Here is a 19,595-nt window from a genome sequence, read left to right as displayed (position 1 = left end):
TGGATTGTTTCCTTCTGTCTCATACTGGTGACAGATTGTGCAAAATGTATGTGGAGAGCTGGCTGGAACATAGCTCACAGCCTGCCAAGGACCAAATGTGTAACAATTTCAAAACGACAGCAACACAGCCATTAAATATTTGATGCGGAAGTCTTTTAAGTCATAGATTTCAAATCGCCTTTTAAAGCAGGGGAAGTATTTTATATTAATTTTACTCATTGAGAAACATAAATAGAGTGAGAATTTGCTTATCCGAAGTGTTGCAGGCTGGTACAGGCCAGAACTTAGAACATTTCCTTTATGAAATACTCAATGCTTGTGATTAAACTGTCTGCAAATTATGTTTCCCCCCCATAAGGCAGTTGTGTAACGTCTTCATTTCAGTCTTCAAATTGGAAGGAAAGTAAAGTTCATCATAGGAGAGTGTCTGGTGGCCTAATAAAATCTCTCCCTCTTCTCCATTTGTGGCATTTGATCTGCACGGCTGTATTACTTCTTACTTACCCAGCTTGTTCCTCAGATGGCATTCACATCAGGTTATAGCAAAAATATATCCTTTGAATGCAGGAGGAACTGGAGTAGCTTACGTTCTACAAACTCCAGCTGTTTTCATCGGGCTTGGCTACCTAATTAAAGATCAAGTCAACTTCCCAGTGTTGAGATTCAGGATGAAATCTACCACATGCAAGGATGATAAGCCTATCCAGCAAGGAAAATTAAAGATAAAAAAAGTCAAAGCTGCTGAAAGAAAGGCAAGGCCACCTGGCAAAGTTTATGAAAGGCACACTCTCACTTGCTACCTGTGAGCTGCATAGCTAGGAACTAATCACCAGCATACATTTCAGACTGGTAGAACCAGTTCTCATTATGCTTTTGTCAGCTTGGAGAATGAGAAAGATGTGGTGTGAGCACTGGGCTGGATGCTGGAAGTCATGAATTCCAGTCCTAGTGATGACAAAAGATCACTGTGTGGGCAACTCACTTAACCCCTCTGTGGTTCTCTTTTTTCAGAAGTGAAATGAGAATAGTATTTCCCAGTCAGGAATGTGGAGGAAGATTAATTAATGTTTGAAAAGCCAGTCTTGCAGTGGAAAGAGTTATATAAGAGCTAAGTGTTTATTAATGATCGCCCTTTTATAGAAACTACTTCTTAGCACAGTGATATGGTAGATTAATAAAATGTGCTCTATCTGGAAAATAAGAGATTAGGGTGAATTCAGGAAGATTCAATCTATTGGAGAAACCATGAAGTTCTGACTTAGCTTTTATTCTAGCAAAGTCCCACAGAAGCCAATGGTTCTTTTGCCTGATTAATATCATGATACCCTTTTTCCCCTGCAAAAGTCTAATTTGCTTGGGGAATAAGAAATCTCTGCAGTTTCAACTCATGGCATCGCTTCGGACTTTTTCCATGACAGAATGTGAATTTGAAAGGCGGAAAAGTCTAGACACCAAGAAAAAAGGCTGCTGGAAGCTGCAAATCTTTCGTCCTACAAAGGATCTGCTGGGACTGTGTAAACAGTACTCCTTTGCTTCAGTTCTGGTTATAAAGTCCTTCAAATTCCTTTTTAGCTAGGCATGGCTCAGCTTGCTGCCACCCTTGAAGGCCATCTGAAAGAGTTTTGGTATTGGGAAGGGCTCAGCTGTGGAATTACTACTGCCTCAGCTTATATTCATACTTGATGTTTTTTTTCCTGGTAAGCTGATACTTTTTTTGCTGGAGAAGGGCAAGTCTGCAGACCCATCTGGTTTCTTATGCCGTCCTGAACTCCGCAGCTCAAATCCCTGTACGATCCTGTAGGGAATGGAGGCAAGGCCACAGCCTTGGGACTTCCTGCAAGGAATGCAAGTTTCCTTTTGTGCATCGAGGGAGAAGGGTGCAGGAGCCCTGTATTCAAGGACACGGTGGTGCTTTTGTAATGTAACGACAGTAGAGCTAGAATTGTGGGTATGTTTTCAGGTAGAGCTGAATGAAGTAAAGTCTGGTAGAAATTCCAGAAATAGTTTTGTTTTGACATGTAAAACTCCCTCTAACAGGTATATGGGACTGGGTTTTAAAGCTTACCTGATTTTGCAGCTAGGTTAGCATTAACGCAGGATCAAGCTATACAAGAACAAGATAGAGTTGGATAGTATGTATCACACAGCTACTAACTCCAAGTGCCTCCTCCTTTGTCAGTACAGCACTGGTCATCTGATAGTACTCTGAAAATAATTTAAGTAGATAGAAGTTTTCAAGCAGTATCAGTCATTCATAGCAGAAGAATTATTTTTTAACTTTCATCTTCAAACGCACACAAGTAAGGGGGATAGAGTAGGATACTCAGTACGATAGTCAAATCATCTGCTAGAAATGTAAATCTCTCTCTCCATTCTAAGAAATGCTGTAACATTTGTGTAATTAGACGGGGCTATCTTTCTGAAAAAATTTGAACAGTGAGCATTTTGTAGCTCTCTCCAGTTTTGTGTTACACTTTTTCTGCTATTCAAAAAGTGGTCATACAGAACTGCAGATACCTTGTTGTTTGACTCTTGGTCAGCATCTGTTCCACTTTGCTCTTGTCATGGTTTAAACTGGCAAGCAACTAAAACAGCCACACAGCTGTGTGCTCACTCCTTCCCACAGTGGGATGGGGGAGAGAATCAAAAAGACAAATAAAAAAATAAAACTTGTGGGTTGAGAAAAAGACAGTTTAATAGGAGAAAAGGAAGAAGAAGGTAACAACAACAACAGTAGTTGTAGTAGTAGTAGTAGTAGTAGCAGTAATAATAATAACAATAATAATAATAATAATAAACCACCACCCAAAGCCAATGCTCAGCTAGTTCCTGAGCCACACTGCCTCCTGACCAACCCCAAGTTATATACGGTGCATGACATCATATGGTATGGAATATCCCTTTGGCCAGTCTGGGTCAGCTGTCCTGGCCATGCCCCCTCCCAGCTTCTTAGGCACTCCCGCCTTCTTGTTGGCAAGCAGTATGAGAAGATGAAAAGTCCTTGACTGCTTGGCAACAACTAAACCATCAGTGTGTTATCAACATTATTCTCACCCTAAATCTAAACCACAGCATTATACCAGCTGCTAGAAAGAAAATTAACTCTATCCCAGCCAAAACCAGGACAGCTCTGTAGGACCACAGAGGAGAAGGAGTAGTTTCCCTCTCCAGAATGCATTAGAAGAATACATGGCTGGTACTAGAAGAAGGGACACCAAACTGATGTTTTGTGGAGAACACGCATCTAACAGCAGTCTAGTCATTCCAAATGTCTGGCAATAGAGTTAGGTTTACATATGAAATGAGGGCAGATGGTTCAAAGAATGGATATGCATGTGTATCTGGGCATTTTATTTCTCCCCAACTCCCCCCCCCCCCCCCCCCCCCCCGGCTTCCTCCTGCAGGAGTTCTCATTTCTAATTCAAGGGTATTCAAAGACTTAAAAAATTTGTGGCCAAGGACACATTACATTTGGAAAAAGCTTTTGTCCTGTTATGATGACTGTGTGATCATCACCTTGCAGAATGGAGAAAACTGGGATACAAGCATCTAATATTCCAGATCACTCATCTTATTCATATCATGAGGTGGTTTTACACTTTTCTAATAAGGCAAAGTATTTTCCTTGAGGGAGTTTGCAAATTAGGTAGAAGAGATGGAGAATGAAATATGTTATCATGCTAGACTTTGATTTACAATTTTCTATCATCTGTTCCATAATATGGACTGTCAATTGGCTTTTTGTGAGTAGTAGCAGAAAAGTATAATAATGGAAGTTTTACTTATAGGTAAATGAATAATTGAGGTGGGTCTCTTTTTTTTTTTTTTTTTTTAATTTTTTTTTTTATTTGTGGAGCCCTATGGCATTCCCAGACATTGCAGGGTACATTTTCAGTATCAGGGCTGAGTGAAGTTTTTAGGAGTGGATGGTGACTGCCCGCTTGGAGATATTTTTAAGAGGTCTAAAAACAAGACAGAGAACTAGAGACTGCTGAGTTCTGTTCTCTCTTCTGGCACCACTTCCTTCACCTTCCTAAGCAAACTATGCAAGACAGACTACTGGGCATGGCATTTACTCCTGTGTGAAATCCTTGAGGTTAATGAAGCTAATAAAGTGACTGAAAATGTGGCTGGGAGTAAAAATTTGCAGGAAGGGCACTAAGCTCTAAGCTTCTTTGCCTTTATTTCTTCATCTTTTAAAATGGCAATAATTGTATTTGCTAGACAAAATAGCTGTATAAAAGAAAATGGACATTCAGAGACTGCTTTGAAGATGAAAAGACATAACTTTCAGAGACAATAAAGTGAATTAAAAACTTTGTAGAAGCTGAATTTCTATGTAATGAATCTTATGAAGAAGCTTGCCCTTGTGGTTAGCTCCCTGTGAAACTGTAGACCTTTTGTCACCCTGAATTGTTTGATCCTGTTCTTAATATCTGTTGACTTAGTCCTAAAATAAACAAAAGTTCAGAAGGAGAGTTCTCTGTCACACATTGTATTATTTATTGGGATGCTGAATATGAAGTTTACATGGGCAAATAAGTATCATTACTACATGTTCTTCTAGCAAGAAATTGTGGATGATTTCCATCTCCTTGTCTTGATTAGGAATCTGCAAATAAAGCTATTTATTACCCTTTTACAGAAAACTTTTTTTTTTAAAAAAAACAACACCCAACAAACCATTTCCTTTTCTCAGAGATCAGCAATGAAGAAAATAATGTCCTTCCTTCTCAGTCCAGTTCCCATTGCTGTGCCTTGTGCAGCACCAGCATCGGAACTGGCATTTCATTTAATTTTATGTGCGGTCTTGTTAGTAATCTTAGCAGAGAGGATTAGGGCTGTATGAGCTGCAGAGACTGAATGTGCATTTGCCTAGGCCTGTGGGAAGCACTGCCGGCAGCACGCTGGGAAGAAAGCTTGTGTGGGGACCTGCGGCTGCAGGGCTGCCCTTCTGTCACCTTTCACCACCGTTGGTTGGAAGAGTTTCGGGCAGGCGCGTGGAGTGCGTGGTGCTGCTCTCGGGGGAGAAGGGAGCGTTTTTTGCGAGGATGGTGCCGTTGTTGCAGATCACACTGATGTTTCCATTCTCTCTTCCCCTCCCTCATGTCTCCTTTCCTCCCAGTCTGTGGCAAGCGTTACAAGAACAGGCCTGGGCTGAGCTACCACTATGCTCACACTCACCTCGCCAGCGAAGAGGGTGATGAAGCCCGCGAGCAGGAGACCCGCTCTTCCCCTGTCCACAGAAATGAAAACCACAAACGTGAGTAGTATTTTCCCTTTGCCTTTGAGATCTTTTTCAGGGATGTTGCCTCCACCCTGTCTTTGCCTTGCGGAGGCTGGCATGATTGCCTGGCTCCGTTGTGAGTGATTGGGACCTGGATGCTTGGAGCTAATCAGCCGCAGCTCACACGGGTGCTGGCTCAGCTAGTCAGAAATTCATTTCAAACCCAGCATTATCTCTGCAGCAAGTCACTTTTCCATTACTGCTCCTGTGGGGAGGAGGTGGCAAGGAGAGGGGGGAAAAGAAGGGATGCCCAACCTGCCCATCATCAAGCAGCCTTCCAGTGGCTGTTAGCAGGGATGTCAGGGAAATACACATCCAGTAGTTTGAGGGAGCTGCCTTTGTTTTGCCTTTGAATAGGAGACATTTATTCATGTCTCAGTTTTTTAGGTATGAAATTCACAGCACCTGTCCCCCTTATCCCTGCATCTCCTCCCCAAATGGCTTGCCCTCAACTTTACCAAAAGCCGCTTCGTAGCTACAGTTTGGGAAAATCTATGAAAAGGCATCAGTACTGATCTGCAAGGAGGAGAGCTGGGACATAAGAGGAGGGAAGAATTATGTGCCTAGATTCCCCACACTGGTACAGAGCTGAAAGAAATCTTAGTGGTCTGGATGGCTCTATTTGACTGTCCTTCCTCTACTTCTTAGGCACAGAACTGGGAGTCAAGGAGACTGTGTTTTATTACCGATTTTTGCAAGTCTCTAAGCCTCTGTTTCTCAGTTTTCCTGTGTGCGATACTATGTGATGTTTGCTTTCACCTTGGGATTTGTGTAGATATCTTTGTTCACTTTCAAAAAGTCCTTTCAGATCACCATGTGAACTGTGTCATTTTAGTGCAAAGTAATGAACAATGTGGACAAAGCAATAAAATGCTTATGGGGAAAAATATCCAGGCTACCACTTTCTAATACATTAAGAGGAACTGGAATAAGTATAGAAGTAGGAAAACATTTTCTTTCTAAGCAGGATAATTGATAATTGTCCCCAGGGAGGTGTGGGAGGGGGTTTCCTTCCTCCAAAGCATCTGCTACTAGCCACTGTCTGAGCTTGAAGGGCCGTTTAGTGTGATCCCATTTGGCAGTCCCTATGTTTCTGTCACTTTTATGCTCTACCTTTTAGTTATTCACATGTTTTGTAGGTTCACAGCAAAAGTAATTTTGACTCCTCCAGCTGTTGATAAACTTGAGCTGTCAATGCACTAAGAGCGACTGCTTGGGCAGGCTGGAGAATGTCAATGTTCAGCCAGTAGCTTTTGTTTACTTGCATTTATATCATCTCTGCTGGGTTTTTTTTCCCCTGTGCCTGCAGTAGTCAGTAATAGTTGCGTATCTGAGAGGCATATTGCAAATCTGTATTGAATTAATATTGATAATGGACTTGCACAGATGCCCAAACACAAAGGGGTAGTGTCCCCTGCCCTTCAGCTTGTCATAGAGGCTAAGGACAGTCTCAATCCTTATGTTTCTGGTGCTTAGGAAATGATAGTAGTTAGCAAGAAGAGGAGCTAGAAAAGCCGTGGTAAGGTCAGGTGCAGCCAGTCTTGGCCCATGGAAAGAAAGGTGTGTTCTGCGCTATGGGAAAGGGTAGAGTGGGAGCTGCGTGGGCTTGTGTTCCCCCCAGGCTTCTGTGCGAAGTATGTGGCAGAGGGAAGCTGCTGATGCACAGATCCCCAAACAGGCAGAAGTTTAGAGCCAGTGGGGTAAAACACTCTCAGGTCCAGATTCCTGAGCAGAAAGAATCTGCTTAACAACCAGCCAGGAGCCAGTGAGGTATGGGCAACAGCCATGCGAATGTGGAGATTACCCCTGGGGAAAGTCCCAGACGCCGGAAGGTAACTCTCCCAAATGGCTTAGCTGTCGCAGTGGCTGTTTGTTCCTTTTTGCCTGTTTGTTTGTTTACAGCCTTGAGCTCAGATCTTGCATCTTTGCTCTTTCACTTGGCGATATTTAATTTATGCTGCCATTTATCTTCCATGTGAATGCTAATTGTCCACATTGCTAATGTGCAGTCATTAAATGGTCCCTTTGTACAGGGGGATGGTGGGGAGCCAGGGCATCAGATCCTTCCTCTCCCCTAAGAACTGCTAGGCATGTGTTATGAATTAGATTTGACAGGTCTGCAGTGTCGCAGGGCTCGGGCTTCAAGAATCCTCTCTGCATGGGCTTGGGGGGGCAGGGGGAGGAGGAAGGGAAGGCGGGGGGGGGATGTTAATCCAAACAGCTAATCCGCAACCTACTGAACAGGAGGATCAGAGATGTGGTATAGAGCAGGTCCGGTTATTTGCTTAGCAGTGTGTCAGAGAGATATGAGCAGCCTGATTTAGAAAAGGCAAGGCAAATTCAAACCAGCCATTTGGAATTTGCCGTGCTGTGGGAGGTTAGCACTGGGTCAGCAAAGTTCAGGCGGGCGGCTGCAGTATGAACTTCCTTCCTTTGTACCCACGTCTCCTCTGCAGCCTCCGCTCTTCACAGTACCTGCGGTAACAGCAGCCATGCTGATGCAGGAGGGAGCTTTCTGGAGCGGGGCTTCTGCAGGGTTCAGCTATTGATGCCCTGGCTGGTGCCAGCTCAAGAGCCGATGGCTTCTTTGTCTTTCTGCACACCCAGTCCCCTTTATCTTTACTCTTCTCCTCATGCACAGACCAATTTGAGTAGTTCAGTAAATTATCCAGGGACTGTGAAAGAGATGTAGATAGGAGGAACTTAGCTGAAACTGAGAACCACTGAATAGATGTGTATCAAAGAAGGGGGACTGGCCCAAGCCCCAAGTCTCCCCTTGGCACATCTCGCTGTCCTTGACTGTTGTAGAAGGTTTGTTTATTTATATCTGTCTCTATTTTGTCCTTCTTTCTCACCTATAGATTACCCCTTGCAACATGAGAGATAGTTCAACAGTCTTCTCTGGCCTTTGCCTTTCCTAAAACATCTTAGCCTGTATTTTGTTTGAGTTGTAGTTGCTTTGTTTGTATGTCTTATCTAGCCCTTTGATGCAGATAAATAGCCCTTCCTCAGTGCCTAGTCTTGCCTCTGCCTGCACACATATTTATTTTGGACCTACTCTCCAATTTTTTTTACCTGAGCATGGAACTGTGAAAAGGAGGTTATAGAAAACCCTTAAAAAAGTCAACTCCCCCCCTTCCCCAGCTCTACCGATAAAAAGAAATTATCCCTCACCATTCTCAGCCTTTTTTTCTGCTGGCTTTTCCTCCACATGTTGGCACCGAGAGCGTGAGATTTGTGAGCCCAGGGTGCATCCAAGCCTGCCACAAAACACCTGCTGTTTTATTCCATCTCACTCCATGGGTACAGGCCAGCTCTAGGGGCAGCTGGTGCTCACAAATTTTGAGACACTTCTGATATAGGAATTACATTAGACTTCTATCTATTGAAATGTGTGTGTGAATGAGCGTACTAGTATAAATGCTCTTCCTTAATTCCTGGGAGAATACGATAGTGTGTCTACATGGAGAAAAACTTCCTCTCCTTTAAAGGAGAAGAGTTTTCAGTGGCAATTTGCTGTGTGAAACACTGGTTACAGGCAGCTGCATGGTGAACAGCGACTGAACAGATCTTATGCCCACAAGCACTTTGGCCAATGACAATTCTAAATAAAACGCATTGTGCGGGCCATCACTGGCCTCGCTGCCGTGTGCAGGTTAGTCCATCCTGCAATGCACGTAGTTAAGGAGAACGCAGTCCTGTGCCCTCCTGTCACTCTGCTAGCTTGTGCATCCGACCTGCAAAACCACCTGTGTATGTTATTTCGTGGCATCAGCCCATTGTGGCCGGTTCCATCACAGATTTTATGATGTGGATAAATCTCTACTGGAGAGACCGTCCAAAGTTGTTTGTGTACTCTAGGCATAATTGGATACCCAGTCTCCAGAGATAAAAAATTAATGTGCTAACCTCAGTGTGCCTCCAAGCTGTCCTCCAGCTCCCCCACACAGTCATCTTTGAAACATTTTTATTTCCATCCAGGCAGGGGGCTGGCCATGAATAAATGACGAGAGTCAGCCCCTCAGTTGGAGACAAGCTGTTTGTTCCTCTCCACAAGCAGCATCAATTTGAAAAGCTACATCAGGCCTACTTTTTCCCTGCCTCAGTGCTGATCCTCGCTGGGGCCATGATGGGAGCTACTTCTGAATGCAAGGATGCATCAATGCCCACCTTGCGACAAGATACCCTGCGGCAGGTGCCTTTTCAGTGAAAATATGTACATTACCTTGAGTTGACTTCTCATTAGTTTAATCTATTGTGGGTTTTTTTGTTGTTGTCCAGAGCTTGTTTTCATAAGGAAAAAGAGTGAGAATACTAAAAGAAACAGTAGTGATTGCAGAATTTGGAACTGTGTAATGATTTCCACTCAAACCCTGTTTGCAGCTGTAAATTTCTCAGACTTTTGTGCCTGTGTTTTGGGGCGCTGAGGGAAAAAAACAGTTTTTCTGAGTTTTGGAATAGTGGAAAATTCCAAACTTGTCTCCTATGTACAGGGACCCATAGGGGACTTTTGGTTGTTTTGTTTGGAGTTGTGGGGTTTTTTTTAGTAGTTTGGATTTGGGTGTTTTTTTTTTATATACTGCCTGGCCAGGACCTGAAATGTTGTTGTCGACACACAAGTCTCATTGAAGAGAAGCATCTAGTGCTTCTCAGTAGTTTATGGGAAAATGTTCCAATTTGACTAATTAGTTTTTGAAAACTGTGTGCTGCTTCAATAACATGTCAGGTCTTGAGACAGAATGGTATCATTTATATTTTTTTTTTTTCCTTTCTTGCAGTCTCCTTGCTTTTTTTCTCCTCTCTGTAGAATTTGAACCAAGTAAAACCCAAAAGGCTTGACTGAATTTGAACTTAGGTGCTTTGCCTTCTCACACATCCTCCAGTGAGTAATTTCCAGTTCCAATGCCTACAACATGTCGCAGGGAGCCATTTCATGACACTGGCCATTCTTACCTGAATACTGAGGGATGCTGCCGGACAGGGCTGTATATTGAGCACTATAATCCCTCCTTGAGTTCCCTGACCTGATGGGAGTGATGCATTTCAGTGGCCAGAGGCCAAGTCTCAGGAGATGCACTCCTCAAAATCAGGAAATCCGTATGTTACCATGTCAGACTCTTTTGTCTGCCTTCCTATTCAGTATCTCCTACTGTTTATTGTCATGAAGCACTAGACAGTTACAATGATTTCTTGTGAGCAGTGGGATTTTGGCCCATGCTTCAGGTGTTCCTGCAGAAGACTTTATAAGATCAGTGCAAAGACATTTCTATGAAGTGCTGCCTTATGGTGCAGGAATTCTGACTCTCCAAACCTGTGAGATCTGATCAGTTGATGCTGTATTTTCCTAGCTGTACCTCCCACTGCCCACCTCCCAGCTCATTCATTAGCTGCTCAACTTAAGGGCCATATAAATTCCTGTAAAAGACATAATCAAATGCTCTTCCTTTCCCCACATTCAGAGGGACTCTGACTCCTATAGATGTACCTCCTTCTTGTAGCAGTTCTTGTAGTGCTGCTTGGCCGTGCCTCTCCGTGAGCAGGGGCTGTAGGAAAGGCAAACCTGTCAGAGTTGCTAAAACATGTGGAAAGGCAACAGCTTCTTCTATCCCCACACTGCCAACTAAACTCAAAGAGGATATAAAATCCAGTTACTAGGGACAACTGGCAATACTTCGCGTGGGTGGTTTGCAGCACCTCTCTCAGTAGCAAAGCCTGCGTCTCTGGCTGCCAGCAAAGGGCAAGCCTGTGCTGCGCGGGGGAGCGCAGCACGGGGAGCCTGAGCGAGCCATCGGGCTGTGCAGGCTGATTAGCTCCACTCTGGGAACAGAACAGCAGCCGTTTCCCAGTGCTACGCCCGAGTTCAGAGCCTATTCGGTTGAATGCAGTGCCACATCGACACAGATGTGTCGCTACCAACCTCAGCTGCACTTACAGCCTGCTGGAGGGTCTCTGTATCAAGTGCCCCAATACTTCCCAGTTTGGGGTTAGCCAACATGCTTATCTCTGGTGTTAACAACAGAGTAAACATGCCCAGAGAGACCAGCCATTTCCTCTCATTCAGTTTGATTTACATTTTTTCCTGGAAAACTGCAATGAAAAACCCCTGCACTTAATTCACTGGCGAGGAGGCCGCAGAAATGACTGTGCACACCTCTGCCTGGCTGCTACATGTGAGAGCGAGAGCCTTGAATGCCTTTCAGCTGTGCTTGGCCTGTTGCTTGCCACACCAGGGGTTATAGATATGTTTTTCTTTTATTGCTCCTTTCCAGGGCTGGGTCTGGTGCCCTGAGCACAGAAGCACCTCCACGACCCACCTCTCTGACCCCCACCGTTGCTCCTTACACCCCAGCAACAACCAGGGCAGAAGTGGGTACGTGCCCACCCAGGCATCCCCCTCTTCTTCCTCCAAGCAAAAGCCGCAGCCCAAGCGCCGCTTTTCTTTTCCCTTCTCCTTAAAGCCATTTTTTAATTTAGTTATCACATTGTAATTTCTTCCGCGAGCCTGCCTATCCTCCTCCGATGCATTTTGAGCAGCAAACGAATGGGCCATGCCGCAGTTCCTTACGCTTACGAGATGAAGCAATAGCAGGTGGCAAGGCCAGAGGCAGCCCTGGCCGGGCATCCCAGTCACCACGGAGATGGCCCAGGATGAGCGCGGGCGCTGGCGGGTGGGGGGTGGGGGGACCGAAGGCATATGGGGGCATTTAGGCTATAGGTTGGGATTATATGTCATCAAGTCCTCCAAGGGACTTGACGACTGCAGGCTCAGGCTCTTGGCTGGTGTTTTGCTACACAGGCGGCCAAATGTTGGACTTGAGCTTCAACAGTGAGAACAAGGGAGGCGTCGGAAAGGAAAAACTGGGCCCCTGTCTCAGACAAAGAGTCTTCTAGATTTAAAAAACAAACAAAAAAAGCAAATCCACCCCTTTTCCTCCATCGCAAAGTGCATTGACTTGATGCAGGCCTACACACAGGTTCCCGTGGTCTCTATTGTCCTCTGCAAATTTTTGTTGCAAACAGAGTAAATGGCCTGCTTCAAAGCCTTTTGAATTGAATTGAAAACCTCCAGTGGACTTTATTGGTTTTGGATCAAGCCCAAAAGAAACAGGTAAGAGCTGGACAAAATGTGCTAGCAAAAATCCCTTTGGGAACGCATATATGCCCAATTGTAGCCAATTCACTGTAACCGTTTAAATAAATGATGCACAGTCCCCATCCTGACAGTGAGGCATGCAATCTATTCCTCATTCTCCACTGTCTTTGCAGTAGTGTGTATATAATAAAAAATAGGGATAAAATGCTGCCAAACCTAGATGCACAGCTTAAACCATGGTTAAGTATTATATTGTATTACCTACAGACTGAAGAAATATATGCAACTGTGATTTGGTGCCAAGGAACAGAGAAACCAGTTTTTCTTTTAAGCACTGGTTCCAGCTCCAGGTGTTTAAAGACTGTGATCCAAATCATCAAAATAACTTCACTTAGAAATCAAAAAATTGAAAAACTACAAGGTTCTTTTTATTTAGGGTTTTGTCTATATGTATTTAAGGGTCACATTTTGAAGGAAAGCTATTTAAAGTATCTGTATTTTGAGTTTTCTGATTAAAAAACAGGGACAAGAATTCCTTCTTCTGAACTTGCCTTCCATTCAAAATATTCTCTTGCAGCCATGAGAGTTAGAAAACTGAGGTTCTTCTTGAGTCATGAGATGATGTAGAAAGGAAAAATCCTAATTTCTTGATGTTATTTCTGTAGAAGCAGCTTTCTTTTACTATTAAACTGAAACCATGAGGAAGATAACTTCCAGATTTCTGATTACTTGGGGAGGGGAGAAGGGAAGCTATATCTCTTTTTACAGTCCCTGCCTTCAAAATCAAGAAGGCACAGAAGTTATTTTAAATATATAAACTCAATCGATTTGTTTTAGGTTTGGTCTACAGAGCAAAGTTACTGTGTGATATACTACAGAATTTATTTAATTTGCAGTACTTATTTTGCAAGAAGACTCCTGTGAATGATAGTACCATATTTTAAGTAGGTCTTTATTCTGCTTAGCTTGATATAGTTTGAAATTAACTCGATTAGGCTAAGAAGAAAAAATATCTTTCAGAATAAGCGCATACCAAAGTTATTTGGAAATATTGACTTCATTCTCAGACTGCATCCTGTCTTCACATGAATCAGCTTTCAGGTATAGAGAAACTATCATTTGAACTGTGGAGATCTTTCTGTGTCTCTCCTTAATCTATTCTTTAAAGTATTTAAAAAAAAAAATTGTGTACTCTATTTATTTTGGGGCAGATGTAGATGAAGACAGAGCCTTTGATGATACTAGAAAGCGACACCGAGTTGAAATGGCAAGAGGCACTGATTTAAATACAGCCCCTATGAGCACACCTTAGCTCAGGCAGTACTCCTCAAAGCTCCTCAGAGCTTTTGATCTGTTGTTGCAGTTTGTAATGTAAAAGAAAATCAGACGAGTTTTGAGTAAGTTAGGACAAGGCCACAGTTGGTTTTCAAGGCTTTGCTTTAAAACAGTTTCTGATTCTGGGTGAACATTTTTTAGACAAAAGCCTTGGTTGTAGTCACCCCATCCAAATGATTGAGCTAGCGGTGAGTTACTTCTCTTTAGCTGAGCTGTCATCTGGCTGAAGCTAGCACCTTCTACTTTGTGATTAACGTGTGCAAAAAGTCTCAGATGGAAACCAGCAACACATTAGTCCCTAGTAATTTAATTGCTTTCACTTGTGAATCCATTCCCATCCTTACTTTTATAAATAATTTTATTGATTAAGGGGTGGGATTAGGGTTGGGCTTTTGGTGCACAGTACCCTTTTCATGAATATTGCACGTTATATCTTGCTATCTTTGCTTTGTTTCGTAATTCCCCCATCATTTGTGAACTACAGTAAAACAGAACTAAAAACTCCAAGGACGTACACAAAAAAAAGTCCTTTGAAAGTAAGAACTCTGCTTACTATCATCTGGAAATCTCTTTATTCTCAAACCTTCTGTGATTTAGCCTGGGGCTTAATTCACTGTGCAGTACTGATCAAGAAAATAAGCTTGATTCAGGTTTGATTCTAGTTTTTGCACCTGTTAGAACAAAAAACTATTGAAGAGAATAACATTGCCTGGCTTATTTGGCTCTAGAGGTACATCCTTTAAGACATCATTGATGTAACTTCAGGAACTTGTCATCTGTGTACGACTTTTCAGGCCTGACATCTCTATCGCACTCGACTGAGCCAGGTCCATATTTATGAGTGATGAGCAATAGATGAGCACATAGGCACTCACATTAAAAATTAAACTAAATTGGAAGAAAAAAAAGAAGAAAAGAAAAAGGAGGTGATCAAACCCCGTGTTTATTCCCTTGCCAGTAGTCTAGGAGAATTCCTTCAGCATCACAGCCAGTGAATACCCTCCACCTGTCCCACACACTGCAGATGAATTGATTAGGATATGTATTTTCACAAGGTCCCCTGTCCCATTTGAGTTTGACAGTCAGTGGATCTTAGGGTCATAAGCTGCACTAGAAAAATTTAAGTCAGTGTATGCAGAGTATTAAATGAGTGGAGGTAGAAGCAGAACTCTTTCCTAAGTCCGCTGGCCGGCACCTTGAATGCTTGCTTTTATTTGTGGCCTCACCACAGAATTGCTGTATGTCCGTGAGTAAGCCAGTTCATCACTCTTCCTCCACATCTTTCAGCTGCAAATGCAATGTGGCCTCCTCACCACGAGACTTAATTAGGGCCCAGCAACACTTTGGTTAGAGTCAATGGTAAAAGAGGCTTTTGACCTCACTGAGGGTTAATATTAGGATCTTAGTATCTGTAAGGCACTTTAAGAAGCTCGGATGGAAGGTGAAGTAATGTAATAAGGAACAACAACAATAACAACAACAAAAAATCACAGAATGCTGAGCTTGCTGAGTTTGCATTGCACATGGCCTGTCTGTAGATGCAGCACAATATAAAAAAGTAATTACTTAACTTTTTCAGAATGGGGCTGTAGTGGGAAAAATAAATGCTAGGGAGATCTGCTTTTTATACACAAAATATGTACAAGTAGCAACTTTATGATCATTTTGTTACAGCTCTTAAAATGAGCCAGTGTGCTAGGTTTCCACCTGGTTCCTGTTCTTTTTTTGCTTACCCTGCATGCACGTATTAAACGCCTCTCTGCAACCAGGGAAAAATGCTAACTGAACACTGGGAGCTTCTCCCTGGTTTGGGGAGAACTGGGGATCTGCTAACCAGGACCGTTTCAGAGCAAAGCCCATTGTTTACTAAATACCATCAGGGACTCAGTGACCATGCAGGAAGATAGTGGTGTATTTGCAGCTTTATGGGGTTTAATTTTTTTTTCTTAATTTCACTTTACCTGCAATCTTTCAGTTACCAATCTCCAAAAAGCTCAGCTAATCAACAGCTGGAGGTAAATGAATAACTAGATGCACCAAAACCAGAAAAGCAGATTGAACTCGGAGGAAATTTTAAGTGTATGTCTTGGACTGCTACCAGAAGCCCTTTAGAATGTCATTGTTCTTTGGGGGAAATTTGGAATTGGACAAAAAGACCATTAATAAAGACTGTCAAAACATGTGTTAAAAATCTGCAAGTTACAAAATATGCATTAAAAAGATAATTAAATATAGATGGTACAGTTTAAAGGTCTTCCTTTTCTAGTTTGTAGAAATATTCACAGGGTCGGCTTGGGCCAGGTATACCACTGGAATTTTTAAGTTAAAAAAGCAGAAACAAAGAGAAAGACCAACCAGTCCCCCCACTCCCCTCTCCTTTCCCCAGTTCCTAGTTAGAGCATGCAGGAACAAGAAGTTTTCCCTCTTGGGAGAGCAGAGGAGGAAAATGGCAGTTGTGAGTGAGAAAAAAGGCACATTGCTGTTCTGCTCAACTAATAGGAATGCAGAAGACCTCTGGCCTTCTCTCCTTTCTAAGGGAACTGCCTCTTCCTCTACTTAAGACCCAGTGTGTGTCTGCTCCTTTCCAACCATTCCTAGCTGGAAAATAAGAATGTAACTTCCCTCCTTTTTTCTTGGCTGAAAGAGTTTTTAACTCTGCTGGCTGGGATGAGCTTCAGGCTGACTCTCTGCGCCGGTGCTGGACCCGCTGCCCTCCCCACTCCTCCCAGGGGATGTGCACTCTGCTGCAGGTAGCTTAGCCCTTGGGTGAACCACCCACAGAGGGCTTTGCCTGTGAATATTCATGGGCGTTTGAACCAACTTCTTGACTAAGGACATCCTGCCACTTTGAGATGTAATCGCCCCAAAAGCTACTTGAAATAAAACCACTTAGGGTACCTATCCCCCCACCTCCTTGCTGTTGGTTTTTGAGTTTTGGGGAATGTATTTTTCCTTTCTGAATTTGTATTTTGTGGGTTTATGATTATCACCGCTGTCTGAAAAACCAGGCTTGGCTTACTGACAGTGTAGGTCTAATTCTGCATTAGGGGTTGTTTCTATGCATGTGGCAAGTCCCTGAACTGTACAGGGATCTCTGGCAGCAGGTCCTTGTGAGGGACCAGCCTGGCTGGCATTATAAAGGAAACAGTGAAGTGCATTTCAGGCAAAATAGACACACCACAGGGCGTACTTAAAATGGAGGCGATTTATGTGGTTCACTTTTTGTTCTGATTGACAATATTTTGGGAAGACTGGGGCCCGCAAACTTACTGAGCTAACATCATATCGAAGAGAAGGGGGAGATGTCCAAACCAAATGCTGTTTAAGTAAATCTGATTTCTAACCCGACTGCAGCCCAGAAAGGACCAGACGGGGTCATCATTCCCAATAACTACTGTGACTTCTGCCTTGGAGGCTCCAATATGAACAAAAAAAGTGGCCGGCCTGAAGAACTTGTATCATGCTCAGACTGTGGGCGCTCTGGTAGGTGACTCCTTCTTGCAACTTTCTTGTACAAAGGCATATGCATGATTCATTTTTTGCTCCTTCTGAAGATTTTGAAGAAAGGCAGCACCTTTGGGAGGGGATAGAAGACAAGGTCTTACCTCTTGTCTGTGTCTGTGGGAAAGGATGACTGAGAAATTTTCTGTCATAAAACCCATTGTTGGATTCACATTTTTAAGCTAATGGGGTCTTATGAAATAATAAAATTTTAATGTATTTATTGGCTTCTGTGAATGTTGGTACATGTACTAGTTGTTCTTCAAATGGAAGGAGAAAATCCTATGACAATGGTAAAGAATGGGCTCTGTCTTCAAGTGCTGCAATTACAACTATAAATTACTTACAAGATTTATGAAAGTTGCATGACAAGCATTTCCATTGATTACACATTTCATGCATTTCTTCATCCAAAAAAGAAAGAGGGAGGAAATTACAGGGTAGGGATGGGGGTAGCTGTCAAGAATTATCCTCTTACAAGATGACTATCATTAATTTTGTTTAAAGAGGTTTTTATTTCTCCGTTTTCTTCCCTTCTCTCTTTTTAAATGTAGGCAATTGTGTCTTTCCCATTCTGAGTTGTCTTTATTTCTGGACTGTTGTTTTCTTCCTTCCTTCCTTTCTTTCTTTTTTATTTTTTTCTTTCTTTCTCTTTTTTTTGGGAAATTTTATCCCAGCTGAGCAGTTATTTATAGCTTGTGTGGGAGGTGGTGGCGGTGGTAGAGGGAATGGGAGACCTTTAACAACTGCATATTCCAGCTTTGGTCCAAGTTTCCAGTTGTGATATTTCTGGACAGTGGTGATACTAGTGGTCGTAAGACCATCATATGGAAATATGAAAACCAAAGAGACCTCGAAATTCAGAATTGCTGCTGCTGCTGCTTCTGTACTGTAGTCACTGAAAGATGTCTGTTGCGTGATGGCTGAAATGCGATGTGGAGTGTTCTTGTGCCAAGGGAATGGCCTTTTTATGCTCCTGCCGAAATTCATAGTAAGCCTCTTACCACGTTCAGTGGGAGCAGGACTAGACTCTCACTGACAAATTGCCTTCTGCAGTTGTTGTGACCTCTGAAGACATTCTGAAGTGATACTGGCTGGTCACCAGAGGACCGACGGCAACCCCTTCAGTTTTCTCCAGGGGCGTCCTTATGAATGCTGTGCAGTCAGGGGCATGGACCTGTTAGTGTATACGTTTGCTTCTTAGTAGCTGAAGGAGGAAGCTCATGTGGTCTGTGGTGCCATCTTGGAAGATCATTGCCCTTCCCCTTGATTGTGTTATAGTTCAATATAACTCATGTCAGCATTGTCTTGATACAACACAGTGAGATGGATCCATATTTTTTTGCTATTTAAACATTGCTATGGTGATTATATCTGAATGTAACACAAATACATTAATTCCCTTGATTCCTTAGTGTGATAGAACAAGTAGATTGGCATGTAACCTAAATTGTGCAAAATCAATTCCATTAAATGCTATCCTTGTACAAATTCTGACCCACCTGGGTCATTCATAGGGGTCTGCAATGGTGTGACTGATGTGTGATGAAAGCGATTAAGGTACAACCACACACTAATCTCTAAACTAAAACAATGAAACCTCTTTGGTGACTGCCATCTTTCTCTTTCTTGATAATGGAGAACATTTTCATTATACTGAAAGAGAGGTCATGGAAACAATATTGTGTCTTCCCTTCACGAAGTCAGTAAAAACACATCTCTACAAGGTGGTTCATCTGCCAATTATTTTGTTATATCCATTTTGTTTTTGCGAACAGGATTTAATTCTTCGTTCTCAAGCAATGCAGTGTACTTGTTATATGGCTGATTCCTGTAGCTGGAGCGGGGACCAAACAGTTGGTTACTTAATACCATGCTACTGTTTCTGAATAATAAAATAGCCGATCCCTGAAATCTGACACTTTCACTTTCCTGGGGCACAAGAGACATCTTTTTCTCTACCTTTCCTGAAGAGGGAATTTGAAGGCTATGCTATTAATCACATAACATGTTTGATTGAGGGATGAAATAAACCTCAATTTTGCAGATTTCAGTATCTGACTTCTCTTTTTAAGAGTCTTCTTTTTGTTGTTGTTGTTGTTGTTGTTGCCGCTATTGATGTCCTGTGTGGAGAATTTCCTGTTCCATATTGAAAGTTGGATTGATTCACACACATTTGAACTTTTCAGTGTTCCCCAAGACAGGTCACTTCTCGTCTTAGTTGTTTCAGTTGTCGAACTGTATATATTTGGTTTTGGTTTTATTTTGGTTTTAATTTTTCAAGGAGATGCTATGAAATTGGAATAAAAGCATTTGTTTAGGTTACTTTCACTTAGTCTTCAAAATGTATTTCATTCTGTCTAGAGAGGAGGCTCTTTA

At 42.6% G+C, this 19,595-nt stretch overlaps 1 protein-coding gene across 5 annotated transcripts in view; it reads left to right on the top strand.

Annotated features, from left to right (window-relative positions):
- LOC104643212 (zinc finger protein DPF3) overlaps window positions 1–19,595 on the top strand; it is a 168,580-nt gene that overhangs the window by 120,251 nt on the left and 28,734 nt on the right. For 4 of the 5 annotated variants that reach the window (XR_012835701.1, XR_012835702.1, XM_075754300.1 and 1 more), the window contains 2 exons: window positions 5,126–5,263; window positions 17,070–17,198. Coding sequence is in view for 3 of the 5 variants with exons in the window: in XM_075754300.1 (XP_075610415.1) it covers window positions 5,126–5,263; window positions 17,070–17,198 (267 nt within the window). In the remaining 2 variants the exon portion in view is untranslated. Of the gene's footprint in view, window positions 1–5,125; window positions 5,264–17,069; window positions 17,199–18,994; window positions 19,548–19,595 lie in introns of those variants that run through there. The other variant, XM_075754302.1, reaches the window with a different exon arrangement.

Source organism: Balearica regulorum, chromosome 5 (genome assembly GCF_011004875.1).
Source record: "Balearica regulorum gibbericeps isolate bBalReg1 chromosome 5, bBalReg1.pri, whole genome shotgun sequence".
Taxonomy (NCBI): domain Eukaryota; kingdom Metazoa; phylum Chordata; class Aves; order Gruiformes; family Gruidae; genus Balearica; species Balearica regulorum.
The sequence above is the reverse complement of the archived record's forward strand: the minus strand, read 5'-3'. Positions and strand labels throughout refer to the sequence as shown.